Source organism: Bufo bufo, chromosome 3 (genome assembly GCF_905171765.1).
Source record: "Bufo bufo chromosome 3, aBufBuf1.1, whole genome shotgun sequence".
Classification (NCBI taxonomy): Eukaryota; Metazoa; Chordata; class Amphibia; order Anura; family Bufonidae; genus Bufo; species Bufo bufo.
This window is the reverse complement of record NC_053391.1, coordinates 85,467,203-85,490,559: the sequence shown is the minus strand read 5'-3', so window position 1 is coordinate 85,490,559 and position 23,357 is coordinate 85,467,203. Positions and strand designations below refer to the sequence as shown.

Here is a 23,357-nt window from a genome sequence, read left to right as displayed (position 1 = left end):
CAGCAATTCATGGGCTGCTTACCATCCTCTTAAGATCTTGAAAGACATGGGCATAAAGGATGTAAAGCAGGATACACCCTGTGTGAAATCCATGGATTCTCCTTGGAACTCGGCCCCTGAGTAGGCTTTAATCTGCAATAATTCAAATATATAAGTAGTGAAGATTTGAGTGATTATAGAAGGGTGTCCCTCATTCAGGACCATCATATATTAGAGTGAAGAACGACGACTCTGGACAACTCAGTGATCCGTATCCCCACCTATCCCTTGGTTGAACTTGATAGAATTATGTCTTCTTTCAACCTTATTAACTATGTAACTATAAAAAAAAACCTATGTAATACTCTATATATCCTGTGGTGGCGCTGCAAGGCAAAAAAACACTTGCTGCCACTTTCCCCTATAGATAACAGCCGATCACAGGGAGTCTCAGCAGTCAGACAACCTGTAATAAGCTTATTACTGGTAGATCCTTCTAACAAAAACAAGCTGTCCAAATCAGATGTCCCCTGATTTGGAGCCGTTGTATTGATTTTGTTAGGAAAATGCATTATGCACACTCATATAATACTATTACTGTAATCTCTACCTTTATGAGTGGAAAGAATTCCAATTATGGATTCAGTCAATATTAAATCATTTATTCCGCTACTTTCTTGCAGGCACCATCAACACAATGTAATCACCATTATAATGGAATATATGCCCCATTGATGGCAGCTTGCCAAAGGGGTGTCCTGATGCAACAGAATACAGACTTCCACAATGAGCACTTGTTCGAAGGTAATAGTTGAAATTGACTGGTTCTGATTCTGCCGTTGCCCTGTTTTTGTAAAAAAACTTTTCTTACTTTCTTATAATGCATTATAATGTAGACTTCAGGAGTGGTCACATTGTAGGAGCCAATTAGACCACTCCTAAAATCTATTTTTTTGGGCTACCTAATCATAGCCCATGTTTACACTGGATATGATGATGATTTTCCATGTGGATTCCACACGGAAACTCCTTAGCAATCTACAGTGCCATGTCATTGAATGCATCCTTACCAACATTGCAGTTGGTAAATTCGGAGCATGTAGGTTCTGCCCCAGGAATACCGACAAACCTATAGGGACCACCTGCTAATTCTTTTTTGTCCCGGGACAGTCTGTGAAAATTGTTCATTATTCAATTCACTCCATTTTCAAAGAAGAATGTGAACATAATTAAAGGCTATGGACACCTTTGTATGCATTTTTTTTAATGATTGCATTTTACTCTTTTTGGGCAAATCATTATTTAAAAAATCAGTCTGTTTGCAAGCTGTCACTTTGTGTTTTCTTTGAATCCTATCATCTGACAACTCGTGCAGCTCTTATCTCTGATCTCCTGACCTCATAAACACATATTTAAGCGTGTTTATAAGGACAAGACATCAGGATAAGAGCTACACATGAGCTGTCAGATGAAGGAATTGTAGGAAAACAGACTGCGACAGCTTACAAACAGACTGATTTTAAACCCTTGTAACTCAGAAACGGCTTAACATTTTTAATTAAAAAAAATTGAAAAAATGATTTTAGCCCAAGATGAGTAAACCACAATAACAAAAAAATGCTAAGAATGTGTCCATAGCCTTTAGGCAGTTTCCTAGGCTAGTGGGTTACCAGGGTCTGTGCTATCACAGCGGGGGGCTAGGGTGGCAGGTATTAAAGACGAGACACTTAGATAACTCCAGGGCAGGGGCATTGCTAGGGTCTGAAAATATCCGGGGCACAAGCCCACTGTGTTAAAATTGCACATTTAAGGCATGCTTAGGGTATTTTCACACTTGCGGCAGGACGGATCCGACAGGCTGTTCACCATGTCGGATCCGTCCTGCGGCTGTTTCGCCGTGCCCCCGGGCCGCCGCTCCGTCCCCATTGACTATAATGGGGATGGGGGCGGAGCTCCGGCGCAGCACGGCGGTGCACGGCTTAAAGCCGCCGGACTAAAATTACTGCATGTCAGGTTTTTTAGTCCGGCGGCTTTCTCCGTGCACCGCCGTGCTGCGCCGGAGCTCCGCCCCCATCCCCATTATAGTCAATGGGGACGGAGCGGGGGCACGGCGAACAGCCACAGGACGGATCCGACATGGTAAACAGCATGTCGGATCCGTCCTGCCGCAAGTGTGAAACTAGCCTTAAAGGGGTGTTCTGGTTTACGCAAATGAAGTGCAGTACTGCAGACTGCAGTCATTATATAATACAACATTCGGTAACTTTCCAATATCTGTTATGTTTCATTTCCTCACCACTGCAGAAATCTTTGCTTGGGCCCTTAAATATTGATGGGAGTGGACCCTGGGCAACCCCACTGATCATCCCCCCACTTCCCTTGTATTTGTTCTGCTGATCCGCTAATTGTGGGCTGCGGGGGCATAAGTTCAGTCACTTCGGTGTGCAATCCCGTCCTGCAGTGTGTAATCCCGCGAGACCCGTGACCTCCCGCGGCGGGTCTCGTGGGATAACGCGCCGCAGGACGGGATTGCGCACCAAAGTGACTGAACTCATGCCCGCGCAGCCCACAAGTAGCGGATCAGCGGAACAAGTACAAGGGGGGTGGGGGGATGATCTGTGATGGGTTTCCCAGGTCCAATCAATATTAAAGGGCCCTGGAAAAGCCAAATAATAAAAAGAAAATGCTACCAGGTCAGCATAACATTCGGGGCACTGGACAAAACATCCGGGGCTCAAGCCCTGAATGTTTTGACCTAACGACGCCCCTGCTCCAGGGAATATGTCAGCTAGTACTTGCAAAGAAAGGTAAGTATACTTAGTTTGCATTTGGTACAGTGTAGAAGAGGGTGCATGTGATGGTGGCAAGAGACATTGGGGCAGGGCACCACAATTAATAAGCACGCATAGTAACTAATCATATTCAAGCTCTAATTTTTAAGAATTATTTTTGGAAAATAAAAGCAGAAATATGACTGACTGCCGAGGCCAAGTGCTTTCTTTGTCACCTGTTTTCATAAATCTTTTCCATTTTTCTTTTCCTGCCAAATAATTTCTGGTGATTTGAAAGGCTCTATTTTTATGTACATCCGTTGTGCTATCACACCCAGACAAAATGCAGGTTTTCAGACTATTTTTGATCTTTTTATTTACAGTCCATCTAGTTGGATATTTGCTATGGTCTGAGCTTCAAAAGCAAAAATCCTGAATTAACTTCCTGGTACAACATTCATCATAAATAGGTTCTTATATCCAAAAGCTAAGGTCTACACAAAAAATACTTGATATACAGAGAAGTTTTCAAAAAACCTTACAGACTCTAACATCTGATCCATAGTTCCTGTGTATGAACACTCACTTACCAACCAGTTATGCTATGTTCAGTAACTGGGAACATGATAAGCATATATTATGGAAGTCTACCTAGTTCTATATCAACATCCATATAGAAAATTTACTAATAAAGGGCATCAAATCCCAACATGTTCGGACTCTTCTAACTGATGACCTGTCCTCTGGACACTACCTTATCCACATTTGTTAGGGAGCAGGCCAATGGGCAAAACATTTTGTGAGAACCCCAATATGGAATTGTCTGGACAAACATGGAATAAAAATTATTAGTAATGCATACAATATTGCTCATGCACATCTACAAAGATAATTCTCAATAGATTGTAATGATGTAATCCTGCCTACAATATGCCATCATGGCTGAGCAGCCTGACAGGAAAGCTCACCTATGTGTAATATATGCAAGTGCCAGACCGTAGTATGTCCCCTCCCCCCCCCCCTCCCCCCGACACCTCTGCAAGTGGAGGCAACCAGTACTTCTCACTTTCTATGACAGCAATTTTAAATCAATCCTGAAGAACCCCTTTAAATACAGTATGTCCTTAAAAACCCTAATGAAAGACATCTCTATTAGGGCACTTGGACATCGTAGAGAGGAGACATCCTGCTATTTGTTACAGCAGAGATCTTCTGAAAATAGCTTCTCTCGCTATGCAGAATTTGCTAATACCTGGTTGTCCTTGTTTGTTTTGTACTACTGAAGTAAAATGGTGGAAGTACTCCCTTCCCTCCCAGCAAAAACAGATGATCTCCAGGGGTTACAATATTTTTTATCCCTAGTGACCAGCTCACTGTTGAGTTGATATGGATCATTAAAGGTAGATGCCCTTGGTGAGCAACCCTTTTATATTCCAGTAATAATAAAATTCACTTCATCCTGCATTGTTTCTACCAGAATGGGAACAGTTCTATGTAATTTACAAAGCACTGTATGTAGAGCATGGCCAGAAACACCGACCTTTAAAAGAATAATGATGCAGAGGTCTGAAAAGTTCATCAAGCTTTCTTACTTCATGCCCTCCTTCAATAACTCATATTACAAAATCCTGCTGTTCATTTACCATAATGTCTCATGGATTATTCTATATATCAAGCACTGGATTGGAAGAACGGTCCAAGAATGACTGCCAATCGGTAATATGTGGGATTAACGCTGATGTAGGCACAGAACAAAGTGTTCTTCATCATTTATCGCTTAGTGTTTCCATTAATATGAAAATATGAACTTACCAAGTGTTTCACGTCGTTCCGTCCAAGTGGTTCCTGAAAATGAAATGAACCTTATTTCAGCAGGTATATATATATATATATATATATATATATATATATATAATTTTTTTCAACAAGTCAGCGCTACTCTAAATTTAGTAGCCATGCAGCATGTGATTACAAAAATCTGCATTAATAGAAGTCTAACATGAAGTATAATTATATTCTGACCCCAGGGCATAGTGTTCTCTAACTTCCCCTACCTGGACGGTTATAACCTATGGCAAACAGAGTTCTTTTTTTTCCTTTAGACTCATTAGAATTTAGACCCTAGGTTCTCAACCTTTGGTAAGTCTACGTCAGGGTGTATACACCATAAGTCTCTAGAGCAGGGATGCAGAACCCTTTTCAGTCCAAGGTCCACATTGTAAGATCCCAACGGCCGCAATAAAACTGAAAGGGGTATTACCAACTGAGATATATAAAAAGTGCATGACACAAATATTTTCTGCGTCACTACCAGGACTCCCACCTATCAAAAGAATGGGGACCCCGTCTCCATTGGAACTCCAGAAACTGTGGTTTACGCAAGTGTTTTACTACTCCCACAAACTATAAAGATGATAGCCGCACACATACATGGCCTCCTTTCCAGCTAATCTACTTCTTTCTGAAGTGCCACACGGAAGTCATCTTGTTGGCTATATGGATATGCAATGCACCATTAGTAATTGCCCATCCCTGCTCTTGAGCTGTGTCTCATATCTATTCTCTCTGACATGGACTCTACATGTGGTAACCTCCATAGAGGCATGTCTGTGACCAGATGGTTAGAGAATGGCACAGCAGGCCACAGGTTGCTCATTTTGTCTTTATACTGTGTGTAACACAGAATATGATCACCGTCTTGCAGTTACTTTGAGGCAATATAATTGAATAGGGGGGACTCAACTGAGAAACACTAAGAAACACAGACTACAGTTGTTGTATGCTTGGAAAATTGGAAGTCTACTACTTCTTGTAACTATGGTTGATATAGATGATTGCTAAGTTGCTATATCTCACTAGAGGTTAGCTAAATAAATTTGATATCTTATGTCACCTTGACTTTCGAACCCTTAAACGGCGTTCTACTAATGCTAGGGCTTTGATCCCCTCTTAAATTGTGTATGTACTGTAGCACACTTCAGACCACCAATGGATGTCTCTCTGTGTTTTGGATAACTTTTATCCAATTCTGGTGGTTTTTCGGTATAAACTCCTCATAATCCAAGGCAACTCACCAGAAGAACCGGTCTAATAGACAAGATTGTGTTGTTGCTGCCTCCCCAGTGCACATATGACTTGTATCTGCCTTTTTCCAGTACATATTGTTCTCCACAAAAATGCTTCTCCTGGTACGCAACCCACCTATGAAGTAAGACAGCATAATATATAAGAATAGCAACATAAATAGTATCTCCATTTAATATCAGAGAATCCCCAGTACAAATCAGATGCTGACAGGTAGTTGGCTCTAAAGTGTGACAGAGGCCTCTGTATAGCATGCAGAACATGTTGGGGTTATAGATTGCCTCAAGTACACAAGGTCTGTGGAGTCCTATGCATGCATATTTTGGAATGGTAGAGCCTGAACAAGCCTTTTCTTCCACAGATTCTGTATAGCATGACTTGATATATCCCATCACATGCTGTATCATGGATAGATCATAGCTTCTAGGGTACAATGCAGTAATTTGTGGAGGAATCTTATAGTGATGCACGGATTCCAGGGTTTACAGTGTACATGAGGATTTATACAATAGTTACCATTTCATAATTTATGGTAAAGAAGCCTTTAATAATTTTATAAATTTGGTGGAAAAAAGCTAAATTGTAGAAAACAGTGAGTCTAAACATGGCTTCGAAACCACAGCACACAGATAACATATTGGTTTACTAAGAACTTGTGTTTAATTGTTGCAGCCTCACAGTATGTGCATCTCCTTTTCCAATTAAGTCCCGTTAATTTTACTAGCGCTGATTAGCCAAGCATCATTAATAGGGAATACCCTATAAAACTCAACGACACCTCCATCAACTGGGAATAACAATCTACAACACTATAGGCTTTCTAAAACCAAGAAATGTGAGTTATCTAGTATATTTCTTTAGAAATGCTGGAAAATAGTTATGATTGATTTAGAGCATTTTATAAGGTCTAGATACCAGCTCCTAACTGACATCACTAACCTGCTATGGCGGCAGTACAGAACTGTACAACTGATGCATTTCCATTACTCTCCAATAAGCTATGTAGATATTACTCAGTGACCAGTGAACCATGTCCTGCTTGACCACAAGTACCAATAGTGAAAGTCCTTCTGTACTGGACTGTGCTGAAGTCATCTTCTTCTAACTTCACTGATAGATGTCAGACAATATCTAACAGAGGTTCATAAGCTGGGACCCCCAGCCTTACAAAGGCTGTTGTGATAAGACCTGAGGACAATGTAACCTGAGACCATGACTCTTTGGAAAATTAATCATTGGTTTGAAGCCCCAAAATGTCACCCTCAAAGTCTGAAACAGCAAATCCCTACATATTCAAGTCAGAAGATGGAAATCACTGCTTATGTAGAGGACAGAAGGCTTCAGGGACCTGGACAGTACACTGAGTACCATAAAAATATCATAGAGCCGTCCTCAACTGGTGTCAGCAGCTCACATAAATATGACATGTAGTACCACACTATACTATAGAGAACAATACTACTCAGTGCATGTACTCCAGTAATACAGGCATTTTACCAGTACAATGTCCATGCTGGTAGGCTGGAACCTTTAGTCAAAATATGGTTTCATTGGACCATTGTATATTAAAATGCTATAATCTGAGGTTAATATATATGTATGTAATATGTATGTCTTCTTTACAAAATCTATATATCTATCCATCTATCTACAGTATCTATACACTGGTAGCAGAAAATCTACTCACATTCCCTTTGTCACGTGTATACACTGCGTTCTTGTGTTATATCCTGCCAGCTCCAGATCAGGAACCGCTTGATTGAAAAGATTTATTTGCTTTCCATCTTCTTCATCCGTTTCATACAAGGTGACAGATGACTCTAAAAAGTCCTACGGTACAGAAGAATTTGAAGAATTTGTTTGTATGTCAATATACATTAAGTAGAATGTACCTTGATGGAAAAGAAGACAGAAATCTATTTCTAAAGACACATCGTGGCATGGGGCAATAGACGTAGACAATGGTATGTGTACCATAGAAGGAGACCATATGGCACCTTTCTTGACTTAAACTCTAAACAGGTTCTGCGACATTATAGGGGAACATGCCCAAAAGCAACCCAACCTTTTTTCCTACGTGGCATAGTAAAGGGTACAAACAAGCATAGATCCTGTATCCTGAAATGTGTCCCCATACTGGCTTTGGTAGGAGACCTATATGCTTCAGACTACAGGGGTCAGTGTTCACCAGTTACATACTCTCCTTTTCCACTGAATAGAACCGACTCAACTTTAACCCAATTCTACGTTTAAAAAAAAAAAAATTTACACTAGGCCAAAATTGAAAATAGTACCTGGCACTTTTTTGGTACCTGATCTGAGAAGGTCCCAAGTGAGACAAGCCAGTACCATGAAAAGACTGCTGACTAGTGATTGGTCCGAGACACTCTTCACAACACTGCTACTATCTACATTGAAGGGGTACTATGTCCAGAGTGGAAAACAAACTACCTGGTATCAAATCTGAGTAGAGGCTAGTTCCACTGCATGGAACCGGCTCGACACTACCCAATTCTAACCTGTTGGTATTTATTATACAGGATAGTCAAAGTCACGCCTGGTAATTTGAAGCTTTGTTCCTGCATGTGGTTTGGTGGCCATTTTTAGAGTAGACAATCATGTGGAAGAAGTACAGTATTATCAGTATTGAACCTTCTGCAATGTCACTGGAGCAAGAGAAGAGGACACCTTTCTGTGCTTGAAGGCAACACTCAGAGCTTTGTATAATACCGCAGGACCTAAAAGCAATGCCTGACAATACACATAAGTAGTTAACTATAATACTGCAGGCCATGTAGTACATTTTACCAGTCTTGTGTCAACCTTTCCCTGCCTGTAAGACATGGGCATGTGTACAGCATCCTGGCTTCGTGCACTTAGCTGTGGTTTGGCTGTTTGTAAACCAGGTGGAGTTGGAAAATAAACCACGCTACCAGTCATGTGTAGTTCCTAACTGGCATCACTAAGCACTGATTAATCCATGTGGAATGCACATGCAGATATCAATCATGCCAGCGGGCGCCTCTTATCTTAACTCTACCAACTGAGGTTAAAATATAACTCACTAAGCAATATCAGAGTAATAAATGACATTTTTGTTTCAAAGTTTAGAAATATTGAACTTAAAAATAAAGTGTTATAGACCGCAGCAATATGTGAGGAGCTATTATCCTCTAGAATCGCTGTTTCTTGGGAGAATACCTTTGTACATATGGCCTGCAATGGAATATGAAATATGATTTTTTTTCTGTCGAAGTTATGTGGAATCAGACAGAAAAAAATCTCTATATGCTGCTGTACTGAATTGGAGGTACACTGAAGGGAGTTTTATTATGGCTCCGCAAAAAAACGGAGGCTAATTATGTATCTACATTCACTCCAAACTTTATAGTTTTTTGTTATAAGAAAGAACTTCAACTTGAGCCCAATGAAAAGTTATAATAAAAATTATAGAATGACATATAATCCCTTCAAATACTGTTAAAGTGCCCTGTCCTTGGCTTGCTGGTCAGCCATTCAGTAGCAGGTTGCATAAAACCTTAAAAGGGTTGTGTCACTTTAGCAAATTGCATTTATTATGTAGATGTGCAGGTTGGGGGACCTGGGAAATAACGGGAAATAATGACCATAAAGTAATAACCTTCCAATTGTCATTCAAAAGAGTGTTTCTGGGGGGCTGCAAGATTTAGTAGCTCCGCACAGACACTGTCTTACCCCTTTCAGAAGCAACTACAGCTTACCCAAAATGGTCAAAATTGGTAAAATGGTCAAAATTGGTAAAGACAAGTCAAGAGACCCTGCAGCAATACTAGGGACCGCCAAACAGCAAGCAGATATGGACAAATTTCTGCACAAAGCGACAGCGCCAAATTCAAAGCGCGCCTCCAATATGGTGCAGCTTCCCGCCTCGGACGCAGAGGGAGACTCCGACACTGATGCGGACAGTCTAGCTCCACAGGCAAGTGATTAAGAGCCTATCACTAAGGCATTCTTAAAGAAAACTATACTCCATGCTATGAATCCGATGTTACAAGAGCTTTCAGAGATTAAAAAAGAGATCCAGTCAATAGGCCACAGAGTAGACGAAGTGGAAAAAGTGGTCTCTGACTCTCAGAAGTTTTGCCACATGGCAGGGCACATGATCAAAGCCCAGGAAACTCAGCTTAACAGAGCCTTCACACTGATAGAAGACATGGAGAATAGAAGCCGCCGCAAGAACATCCGTATCAAAGGCTGTGGCGCAGCAGATATTTGTCTCGCTCCTGGGCCCAGAAAGAGCCGCCAAAATTGTCATGGAGTGTATACACAGAGCTCTGCGCCCCTCACCCAAAGAGGGAGAACAAGCCAGAGACATCATCTGCGGACTCCTTAGCTTTGTGGACACTGCCGCCATTTTAAAAGCAAGCAGAGACAAACCTGCACTGCGACATCAAGAGCATCAGATCCACCTTTACCAGGATGTCTCGCCTACCACACTATCGATAAGGCGCACACTCCGCCCCTTTCTTCAGAAGCTATGGGATCTACAGATACCATACACATGGCTGTACCCGTTCGGCCTGGCGATACACAAAGATGGCCACCGGATCACCATCCACACTCCAGAAGATCTCTCAGATGCCTGGAGCCGACTGGGGATTCCCCCCATGAGGATACCATCTTGGATGCCGATCCCGGCGGAGGTCACCCTGCCGGATCTGCCTCACATGGAGCCCTGGATGGAGGTGTCACATGCACGCTCTCCTAAGAAGAAGGGGTGAACTCTTAAGAACCCAAGAAAGGCACCAGCCTGAAATCTACAGGACCCATGTACTCTTCTGCCTTGGCTCTCTTCTACCAGATTCACGTCCTGGGACTGCGGTAATGTGATGTGTGGAGGGTTTGATGGTTTGGGCACGGGGGTGACCTGTCTCTGACCTTGGCATCATTGGGATATGTAGACATTAACAGATTTTACGTGTCTGTTTGCACTAGTGCTGTCTTGGGGAGTGGATGTGTCACCCTGTCTGGCTGCTCACCATCTCTCGGCTCTTTTACCGTACCGAATTCGCGCCGCTTTGCCGATGCTTCCCCCCCCCTTCTCTCTTCCCTCTCCTGCCTCCCTTTTCTCCCCTTGTTTCTCTTATCTCTACCATGCAATGATGAATTGGAAGCATATGTCTTCTCAGTGCTGCATTTTCACACAATTAAGTAAATAACAGGGGACGGCTTTCTTGGCTAATGGGGGGGGGCACAGATCCTTTGCAGGATCCAGAGGGAAACCCTTTTACACATGGGCTCCAACAACATCAGGAGTTATCACTATCCAAGGGGTAAACGCGAAGTGTCTCGGCTCAGGATGCTTTCCTCCCCATCTCTCCTAAACCCTTCTGGGTGTTATGGTTACACACTGCATTAAAAAGATTATATCATGCAACTCTCACCTATGAATATGCATATATTTGTACCATTACTTATCTATCTAGGGGGTGTTGTATTGCTCTTGTTTGATTCTTGCCGGTGATTCCCATTGACATAGTGGATCTCTCGCTCCACCACTTTGATAAATGGCAGACCTTATAATTTGCACATACAATGTTAGAGGGTTTAATGCTCCCACGAAACTTAGTGACCTAATGACGTTGCTAAAAAGAGATAAAGTATCTGTGCATGTTGCAGGAGACACATTTCAAAACACATAAAATTCCAAAACTACCCACTACCTACTTGGCGTCCTGGTTTGACCACACCAATGACACCTCAGCTTCCAGGGGGGTATCTATCGCATTTCACAGAGATATCCCCTTCGTACTAACATCAAAACACCAAGACTCGGATGGCAGGGCCCTTTTCTTGAAAGGCAATATTGGCTCTTTCACCTTCGCTAACATACTGTATATACCTCAAATACCTTACAGATTTCCTGGATTATGGGAAGAATAGAAGAATTGCAAGCGTTTGCAGAGGGCCCCATCATACTTGGAGGTGATTTCAATCTGGCACTAAATCCTAGAACAGACTCTTCATCAATAACACTGCACAGTGTAAAAACAGCCTCAATAGACTAAATAACCGTCTGCAATTATTGGGTCTCTCGGATGCATAGAAAACATTGCACCTGACCGACCTAGATTACACGTTCTTCTCCAGCACACATAAAACACACCAGCCAATCGATTACCTTTTTACCCATGACAGCACCTTACCAGCCCTCAAAAAATCTGACATAGGACCATCCACTTTCTCAGACCATGCACCTGTATTAATACAACTAACAATTAAAGACCTACCTAAGAGGGACTGGACCTGGCGTCTTAACAAAACATTAGATGATAAATAAGAAGTAGACCTTCTTATGAACCAACTCCAGTTCTTTTTTTAATCAAACACAACGCCAGACATGGCGGAACCCATAATCTCGGAAACCCATAAAACATATACAGTATAAGAGGGCTCTTCATAGCACTTGGCACCCAGGTAAAAAAGCGACGGGAAAAAACGATACTGGATCTCCTATCGCAGATTAGGGACCAAGAAAAACTGCAAAAAAGAACCCCCGCTTCTACTTTACTTGAAGAATTGTCTAGAATGCGTAAACAATTAAATTTATTGTTAAACACAAAACTAGCCAAAAATGTACTCTATTACCAACAAAAAGTACCGTATACGCACATGGGGATAAAGGAGGCAAATTGATGTCAGCTTTAATCAAGAAATGCAGGAGAAATCCTTTATATCTTCAATAACCACCCAGACAGGTAGCAGAGTCACCCGTACTTCCGAAACAGCAGCAGCATTCAAGGACTACTACTCCTCTCTATATAATTTAGTCAGCCTAGATACTCCCTCAAACCTCTCCAACAAACAAGCAAATATTTCATCCTTCTTTGATGGTCTGAATCTAAAGTCTCAGAAACAGACAAACAAACACTAACTCAACCAATCACAATGCAGGAAGTGAAAGACACGATGCTCTCCTTCCCTCTAGGAAAAAGTCCAGGTCCTGATGGATTAAAGATACTATAAAAATACTATAAAAAATTTCAAGACATTCTCCTGCCTCGCCTTACCCTATTATGCAACCAACTCTGCTCGGGGGGCCACCTCCCACGACAAGCGCTGGAAGCGCATATCCCAAAGAGGGTAAGGACCCTGGCCTCTGTTCCAGCTACAGACCCATCTCATTTTTAAATATTGATAACAAAATCTGGGCCAAGCTATTAGCTAGGTGCCTGAGTGACATTCTGCCTGCCATAGTGAAACCTGATCAGATGGGATTTGTTAAGGGAAGAGAGGGCAGATTTAATGTTATACGTCTGCTTAACTCGATATTTTTGGCGCGATCGAAAAAAATACCACTTGTACTTGTAGGCACCGATGCCGAAAAGGCGTTCGATAGGGTCGCCTGGGACTTTATGCACCACCCACTGCAACAGTTTAACATTCCATTCCAATTCATAGAAGCAATCTTCACATTATACTCTACACCATCTGCACGAATTAAGGTTAACGGCACCCTGTCTCTGTCTTTCAACATAACAAATGGCACGAGGCAGGGCTGTCCTTTATCTCCCACCCTATTTATATTAACTATGGAAGCATTACTACAAAAGCTCAGGCAGGATGATGTCATAAAAGGCTTTATCCAGAATTCAGATACACATCTCATATCTGCTTTCGCAGACGATCTACTATTACTGATTTCCAACCCAAACACTGCGCTGCCCAAGAATTGATGACAAGTGCCCAAAGTGTATGAAAGATGGTGCGGATTTGTTACATATGCTTTGGTCTTGTCCAGTAATTGGTAATTATTGGGAGGATGTAAGGAATATGATTAATAGTAAAATGACGTTGAAAATTCAAAAAGATCCCAAGGTGTGTGTATTGGGGTATGTGTCTGAGATTGGAGGGACTGAATCGGTTAAGGTTGCTGTGGGGAGGTTGTTGTATGTGGCCAGGAAGCTGGTGGCTATGAGGTGGATCCAGGGAAGTCCGCCTACACTGGGTGAGTTTGAACGGAAGGTGCATGACATGCTGATATTGGAAAAAGGGGTGTATGTGAAGAGAGGGTGTCCTCAGAAGTTTGATAAAATGTGGAGTGATTGGTTATCTCATACTCATGTGGTTATATAGGCTCAGGTAGGTTCAAGACCAGGTTACAGGGTGGGGAGGGGAGGGGATTTGAGATTGTTAGGACATATGCAATTCTTTGTCTCAATATTTGTTTCTACATGTGTACTTGTTATGTTTGGATACATGATATAACTGTATGTTGATATTTCTACGGATATTGCTGTACACCGATTCCACAAGGTGGATAAAGTAAGAAAAGACAATGTATTGTTTTTGTAATATCCTGCATTTATTGATTCAATAAAAACGATTTGATTTAAAAAAAAAAAAAAACACTGCGCTGCCCAGGCTACTAGACCTTTTTCTACACAGACCCATGCCACAGATCAGATTTAATGGTCTTGGGACCTGCCCATTCAAAAATCCTGTGGCTACCAGATCAGAAAGATATCCAGGCCCTTTCTAATACATTGGTACAAGGCACAGTTAAAATATGGAAATCCCTTCAACACTCCAACATAACTTTCAAAGGTACTTCACCACTCTTGCCGGCACACCTAATCCCATATGTAGTAAAGAAAGAAAGTAATTATGAGATCATTCTGGTTACAACTACAAGATATTAATGTAGCTACCTTCCTATCTGCTAACAAAATACCGGATATTTCTAAGCTACAATCATTTATCACACCATCAGAGGTCAATTTCCTGCAATTTGAACACTTCAAAGCCATATGCACATTAGTTATATACCACAATCCAGCCAGCAGACCATTGTCCTGGTTTGAACAATTAATTCTCCTCCACAAAAGCAAGAAACAAAAATGATCCTCTCTATACTCCCATCTTCTGCTCAATTCGTCAGTAGATCCCCCCCCCCCCCTTTTTTTGAAGTCGTGGGGAAAAGAATTAGACATAGTGCTATCAGAAGAGGTCACAAAGTTCATCCTATTGCATTCACATGGCTTCTCGACATGTGTTAGAATACAAGAAAATCATTATAAGCTTTTATCCAGGTGGTGCAAAACCCCTGACTTGCTTTATAAAATGTGATTATCAGTCACAAAAACATGTTGGGGATGTCAATTGCAGGTTGGGACCTTGAGCCACATCTGGTGGTCGTGCCCGGTGGTTAGCTCCTTCTGGACAGAAATCCAAAAGCACATGCGGGCACTCGGCCCATCAAATTTAACCCTCACAGCAGGCCTGGTGCTAATGGCCCAACCCACACGACACTATCGACCATCCAATCGCTCTTTGATAACACATTTATTAGCAGCGGCTAACCCTAGAGAAGCTGCAGAGTTCCACAGCAGAGACTGGAGTATCTGTACATAGGACAACTATAAGCCGTACGCTCCATAGAGCTGGGCTTTATGGCAGAGTGGCTAGAAGAAAGCCATTACTTTCAGCTAAAAACAAAAAGGCACGTTGTGAGTTTGCGAAAAGGCATGTGGGAGACTCCCAAAATGTATGGAGGAAGGTGCTCTAGTCTGATGAGACTAAAATTGAACTTTTCGGCCATCAAAGAAAACACTATGTCTGGCTCAAACCCAACACATCACATCACCTAAAGAACACCATCCCCACAGTGAATGTGGTGGTGGCAGCATCCTGCTGTGGGGATGTTTTTCAGCAGCCAGGACTGGGAAACTGGTCAGAGTTGAGGGAAAGATGGATGGTGCTAAATACAGGGATATTCTTGAGCAAAACCTGTCCCACTCTGTGCGTGATTTGAGGCTAGGATGGAGGTTCACCTTCCAACAGGACTATGACCCCAAACACACTGTTAAAGCAACACTTGAGTGGTTTAAGTGGAAACATGTAATTGTGTTGGAATGGCCTAGTCAAAGCCCAGATCTCAATCCAACAGAAAATCTGTGGTCAGACTTAAAGATTGCTCTTCACAAGCGCAAACCATCCAACTTGAAGGAGCTGGAGCAGTTTTGCAAGGAGGAATGGGCAAAAATCCCAGTGGTAAGATGTGGCAAGCTCATAGAGACTTATCCAAAGCGACTTGGAGCTGTGATTGCCGCAAAAGGTGGCTCTACAAAGTATTGACTTTAGGGGGGTGAATAGTTATGCACATTGACTTTTTCTGTTATTTTGTCATATTTGTTGGTTGCTTCATAATAAATAAATAAAAACATCTTCAAAGTTGTGGGCATGTTCTGTAAATTAAATGATGCAAATCCTCAAACAATCCATGTTAATTGCTGGTTGTTAGGCACCAAAATACAAAAAAGTCAAGGGGGGTGAATACTTTTGCAAGGCACTGTAAATCACTAAAACAGGAGAGTAGCGAGGAAGCATTGAAAAACTATAAGGAAAAAAATAGAATATGTAAAAGACAAATAAAAGCAGCCAAACTAGAGACCAAGAGATTAATTGCCAAAGAGAGTAAAACTAACCGTAAAATGTTCTTCAATTATATAAATGGTAAAAAGTATAAATCTCGAAGGTGTCTGCCCTCTACAGAGTAATGAGGGGGGAGTCACAGAGAGCGATGAGGAGAAAGCAAAGCTATTAAACATTTTTTTCTCCACTGTATTCACTTAAAAAAAGAAACTGTCAGATGAAATGCAGAATGTAAAAGTAAATTACCCATTAAAAGTGTCCTGTCTGACCCAGGAAGAATTACAACGGCTTCTTAAAAAGATTTAAATAGACAAATCGCCGGAACCAGATGACATACACCCAGTATTCTAAGAGAATTAAGTAATGTCATAGCCAGACTCTTATTTCTGATATTTAAGGAGTCTATACTAACAGGGGATGTTCCACAGGATTGGCGCATAGCAAATATGGTGCCAATATTCAAAAAGGGCCAAAAAACAGAGCCTGGAAACTATAGGCCGGTAAGTTTAACATCTGTCGTGGGTAAACTGTTTGAAGGTTTTCTAAGAGATGCTATCTTAGAGCACCTCAATGAAAATAAGCAAATAACGCCATATCAGCATGGCTTCATGAGGGATCGGGCATGTCAAACTAATTGAATCAGTTTCTATGAGGAGGTCATTTCTAGACTTGACCGCAGCGAATCAATGGATGTCGTGTATCTGGACTTCTCCAAAGCATTTGACACTGTACCACATAAAAGGTTAGTATATAAAATGTGAATGCTTGGACTGGGGGAAAATGTCTGTATGTGGGTAAGTAACTGGCTCAGTAATAGATAACAGAGGGTGGTTATTAATAGTACACACTCAGATTGGGTCACTGTCACTAGTGTGGTACCACAGGGGTCAGTATTGGGCCCTATTCTCTTCAATATATTTATTAATGATCTTGTAGAAGGCTTGCACAGTAAAATACAAATTTTTGCAGATGACACCAAACTGTGTAAAGTAATTAACATGGAAGAGGACAATATACAGCTACAGATGGATCTGGATACATTGGAGGCTTGGGCAGAGAAGTGGCAGATGAGGTTTAACACTGACAAATGTAAGGTTATGCACATGGGAAGGAATAATGCAAGTCACCAGTACATACTACATGGTAAAACACTGGGTAACACTGACATGGAAAAGGACCTAGGAATTTTAGTGAACAGCAAACTAAGGCTACTTCCACACTGGTGTTTTGGCTTTCCGTTTGTGAGATCCGTTCAGGGCTCTCACAAGCGGTCCAAAACGGATCAGTTTTTCCCTAATGCATTCTGAATGGAAAAGGATCCGCTCAGAATGCATCAGTTTGCCTCCGTTCCGTCTCCATGCCGCTTTGGAGGCGGACACCAAAATGCTGCAAGCAGCGCTTTGGTGTCCGTCTGACAAAACTGAGCCAAACGGTCCTGGCACACAATGTAAGTCAATGGGGACAGATCAGTTTTCTATGACACAATCTGGCACAATAGAAAACGGATCTGTCCTCCATTGACTTTCAGTGGTGTTCAAGACGGATCCGTCTTGGCTATGTTAAAGATAATACAAACGAATCCATTCTGAACGTATGCAGACGGTTGTATTATCTGAACGGATCCATCTATGCAGATCCATGTGTCAGGCAGCTGATGCCAAGGCCAATAAGATAATTGGTTGCATCAAAAGCGGCATAGATGCATGTGATGCTAGTCAGACCACACATGGAGTAATGTGTACAGTTCTGGGCTCCTGTGAACAAGGCAGACATAGCAGAGCTGGAAAGCTGGAAAGTGTTCAGAGGAGGGCAACTAAAGTAATAACTGGAATGGGTGGACTCCAGTACCCTGAAAGATTATCAAAATTAGGGTTATTTACTTTAGAAAAAAGACGACTGAGGGGAGATCTAATAACTATGTATAAATATATCAGGGGTCAGTACAGAGATCTCTCCCATCATCTACTTATCCCCAGGACTGTGATGAGGGGACATCCTCTGCGTCTGGAGGAAAGAAGGTTTGTACACAAACATAGAAGAGGAATCTTTACGGTAAGAGCAGTGAGACTATGGAACTCTCTGCCTGAGGAGGTGGTGATGGTCAGCAGTGATGGCCAGTTCGCATTGTTCGCCCGCGAACATATGCGGGCTGCCATCTTTTTTCACAAGTCCGGCGAGGCACAGGTAAGCCCTTACCTGTGCCTGTGCCGCGAGCCGGTCTGAAAACAAATGCGGTCATCAAGAGCAGGCAGTTCCGAGAACAGCCCGATGAAGGCCCCCGGTGGCTGTTCTCAGAACTGCCTGATCCCGCTGACCGCACTTGTTTTCAGACCGGCTCGCGCACAGGCACAGGTAAGGGCTTACCTGTGCCTCGCCGGACTTGTGAAAAAAGATAGCAGCCCGCATATGTTCGCGGGCGAACAATGCGAACTGGTCATCACTGATAGTGAGTACAATAAAGGAGTTCAAGAGGGGCCTGGATGTATTTCTGGAGTGTAATAACATTACAGGCTATAGCTACTAGAGAGGGGTCGTTGATCCTGGGAGTTATTCTGATTGCCTGATTGGAGTCGGGAAGGAATTTTTTATTCCCCTAAAGTGAGGAAAATTGGCTTCTACCTCACAGGGTTTCTTTTTGCCTTCCTCTGGATCAACTTGCAGAATAACAGGCCGAACTGGATGGACAAATGTCTTTTTCAGACGTATAAACTATGTTACTATGTTACTAGAAAGTTAATATGAGGCACTTACTAATGTATTGTGATTGTCCATATTGCTTCCTTAATTTTTTCATCTCATTATACACTGCTCGTTTCCATGGTTATGACCATCCTGCAATCCATCAGCAGTGGCCGTGTTTGCACACTATAGAAACACTATAGTGTACAATGAAGGCCACCGCTGATGAATTGCGAGGTGGTCGTAACCATGGAAACGAGCAGTGTATAATGAGATGAAAAAATGAAGGAAGCAATATGGACAATCACAATACATTAGTAAGTGCCTTGTATTAAATGTATCTACCTGATAAATGCCACTTGCTGAAGTGAGACAAACTCTTAAACTCTGCAACAGTGTGAAGTACAGGACACAGACGGGCCTGGCATATGCCAAAAGAACATTCTTTCGGCATACACTAGGTCAATGTTTAGCATATATGCTGGGGTCTTTACTGGCGAAATGAGATGTGAACGCTCCCTTATTCATACTAAATCAAACAGGCCAAAAACTGGAGCATTTTCAAAACCACTGCTTCTAGAGAATACCTCTGTAATATGGGGATTTACAAAGGAGCCGTATAGTGGAATGGATGCAGAGCCATTCATACGGTCGTCTGAATGCACTCTAACACATGACCACCATTACACATGACAGCGCCTGCACAAAGCCTGTTTGGAAGAACATAGGGTCCCTACGACTTCAGATGACCGTATGAATGGATCTGCATCCGTTCCGCAATTTTGTGGAATTGGTGCGAACCCATTGATTTCTATGGGGCCGCAAAAACATGAGGACAGCACATCGTGTGCTGCTGCATCCGTAGTTCCGTTCCGCAGCCCCGCAAAAAATATAGAGCATGCCCTATTCTTGTGGAACGCACACGGCTTGTATCCGTGTTTTGCAGATACGCAGTTTGTGGGCTGCAAAACACTTATCGCTGTCTGAATGTAGCCTTAACTAATCAAAGGGCATCTGTCAGCAGATTTGTACCTATGACACTGCCTGACCTGTTACATGTGCGCTTCGCAGCTGAAGACATCTGTGTTGGTCCCATGTTCCCATGTGCCTGCATTGCTGGGAAGAATGATTTTTTCATATATGAAAATGAGCCTCTAGGAGCAACGTGGGCGTTGTCGTTACACCTAGAGGCTCCACTTTCTCTGCCACTGCCGCGCCCTCTGCACTCTGATTGACGATGATGTTGTCACTCACCTCTTGGCATCTGATCTGCGAGTCCCAGCCTTGTGACGGGGTCATGTGCACTGCTGCAGTCAATGACTGGTCTCAGTGGTGATGTGTCCACAAATGGCACATAACCCTGCAGTGACGTACCACATAAGGACACGTCACTGCTGAAGCCTGTCATTGGCTGCAATGGAGCACATGACCCCGCCCATGCCAGAAGTTTACATACAGGGACTGGACATGAACTGAAGAAAGCCACGGACCCGAGGAGCCGAAAATGAGCAGTGGGGAGTGGGTAAGTATAGATCCCTTTACAAGTTCCGCTTGGTGGGGGGATTTAAAAAAAAAAAAATCATGGAAAAAACCTTTTACTGGCATATTTTAGTATCCAATAATATCCCTTTAATATGAATTAATAACATATTACAGTTACTCCCATAAATAATCTGTAGACTGTAAAGACTCTTCACCACCATAAGCTGAACCTATAATGTGCAGCGTTCTTATCTCTCGCCCATCTGAGAGGAGAAGACTTGGGGGATTGAAGGAAAAGACCTTGCGAGAACCAAGATAAACAAGACTTTAGTTTTGACTATTAAACTTAACATACCGGAGACGCATCAAGTATAATCTGGCCTAATTAATGAGACATGAAGTGGACGGGCTGTTAAACATTACGCCCGATCTGAGAATATGTACAGCGAAAGGCCACCAGCATCTTCTGCCTTGTGAATGGCGTCTTTGTTCTTTTCTAACATGGTGAGGAGCACAAAGCTGTCCGACCATTATGAGAAGACCGCTGTGAAGTGTTATGTCCTGTATTACTGAGTTCACAAGGAACCTTAGTCTGAAGAGCAGGTTAAAGGGGTTGTCTCATTTTGCGGTCCCGGCCGTCTTAGTAACGGTGAGATGAGACAACCCCTTTAAGTTCTCATTAGTGTGCTTTACTACTAGAACTGGATCGGCGACTTATTTTATATAAAAACATAAGACATTTCCACACAAGAGGTCCCTATATCTTAAAGGGCATCTGTCAGCAGTTTTGTACCTATGACACTGGCTGACCTGTTACATGTGCGCTTGGCAGCAGAAGGCATCTGTGTTGGTCCCATGTTCATATGTGCCCGCATTACTGAGAAAAAATATGTTTTAATATATGCAAATGAGCCTCTAGGTGCAACGGGGGCGTTGCCATTACACCTAGAGGCTCATTTGCATATATAAAAACATAATTTTTTCCACAGTGCAGGCACATATGAACATGGGACCGACACCAATAGGTCAGCCAGTTTCATAGGTACAAATCTGCTGACAGATAGCCTCCGCCATCATACAGAGACATAAGCAGCTGCATCAGATTCCATACGTACATAGCTATCTAATGCCTCTAGCGGAGCCTATTTCCATACAGGCTCCATGTCTTATGTCCAATTTCATTCAGTAACACTTTATCTACACAGGATCCTAATTTTCCTTTGAATTGCTGTGTAACCATGTGCAAAGATGATATTTTCTGTGTAAATAGTAAGCTTGTATTTGCCATTCTGCAATAGATTAAGGGGGTACTATTACTAACATAGGGTGAACAGAGTCCTAAAAACTTCCTGACTCAGCGGCTTAGGGACTGTAAGGTCAAAGGATCAGGCATGTTGAAATCCAGAGCATGCCCAACCCTTCTTTCCCTGACATCTGTTGACACCCCGTACACCCCTGCACAATAAAGGGTTGGCCAATCCTGTTGAAATCAGTAGGCCAACTGTCCTCTAATATGTAGACCATAGGAGTGGATCATCCTAGACCTCTAGATGGACAAGGTCCTTGCTACATTTGGTTCAGATATCTATGTTAGCAAGTTCTACATGAAAACAGCCTGTAAATATTATATGCCCACTGATATACTGTAAGATATATACTGGTGGGAATGGGTAACCTTCATCACTGACACATATATACAGTACAAGCATATCTAACCCTCAGATGCAAGTACTTACCGCCTGGAGATATCGTATTGACTGCAAAGCATTGTTATAACCACCCCAGGCATGCCAGTCTTCATAATCGCCCTCTTCCAGGAGATACTGCTGTCCTTTAAATTTCTCATTTTCATACCCAACCCATCTATAATAAAAAAAAAAGTAGTATAAATATATGTAGAAAATATTAAAGAGCTCGTCTGAGTTCTAGATATTGATGACCTACTGTATCCTTAGGATAGGTCATCAATATCAGATTAGTAGGGGTCACCAGCTGCAGTAACCCGGCATGGACCCTACACAGCAGAAGGAGCTGTGCCAATTTTGCCAACCTGGACAACTGCCATATTTTTTTTATTGCATTGTACTCATTTGGGGCTAAAAATCATTTTTTTAAGGCCTCATGCACACGACAGTATTTTTTCACGGTCCGCAAAACGGGGTTCCGTTGTTCCGTGATCCGTTTCCGTTTTTGTTTCCGTGTCTTCCTTGATATTTGGAGGATCACCAGACATGAAAAGTGAAAAAAAAAATCTAAGTCAAGTTTGTCTTGCAAATGATAGGAAAAAAAACGGACACGGATCACGGACGCGGATGACAATCTTGTGTGCCTCCAAGTTTTTTCACGGACCCATTGACTTGAATGGGTCTGCGAACCGTTGTCCGTGATAAAAATAGGACAGGTCCTACTTTTTGGACGGACTGGAAACACGGATCACGGACGCGGATGACAAACGGTGCATTATGCGAGTTTTCAACGGACCCATTGAAAGTCAATGGGTCCGCAGAAAATCACGGAAAACGGAACAACGGACACGGAACAACAACGGTCGTGTGTATGAGGCCTTAATCAGTCTTTATTAGAAATATTTGGCCATACTTGAGATACCCCTTGTAAACATGAGTCTATTTAAAGACTGTCGCTCCTGAGTTACGTCAGCTGACGGCTCATGTAAAGCCTTAAGATAATTTGCATATATGAGTGTTTCTGAGGTCAGGAGATTGGAGATAAGGTTTCATATGATCTATCAGCTGGGAAGTAACACTCTGCAAAGACTGATTTCTTTTACCTTTGTATCTCAAAAACTGAACATTTTTAATAAAGACTAACTGAAAGAATGATTTTTAGCCCAAATTTAGTAAAATCATAAAAAAAAAATTATGTCTATAGACTTCAAGACTATAGTTCCTTAGTCCAACTGATAGTGACCAAACTCTTCCACATGTTATA

At 42.2% G+C, this 23,357-nt stretch overlaps 1 protein-coding gene across 1 annotated transcript in view; it reads right to left on the bottom strand.

Annotated features, from left to right (window-relative positions):
* Positions 1–23,357, bottom strand: part of CRYBG3 (crystallin beta-gamma domain containing 3) — a 198,667-nt gene that overhangs the window by 33,178 nt on the left and 142,132 nt on the right. Inside the window, exons 12-16 of the mRNA XM_040423276.1 lie at positions 22,145–22,271; positions 7,522–7,664; positions 5,825–5,951; positions 4,563–4,595; positions 23–132 (exon numbers count right to left, since the gene is read on the bottom strand). Of these exons, the coding sequence (XP_040279210.1) occupies positions 23–132; positions 4,563–4,595; positions 5,825–5,951; positions 7,522–7,664; positions 22,145–22,271 (540 nt within the window). The remainder of the gene's footprint in view (positions 1–22; positions 133–4,562; positions 4,596–5,824; positions 5,952–7,521; positions 7,665–22,144; positions 22,272–23,357) is intronic.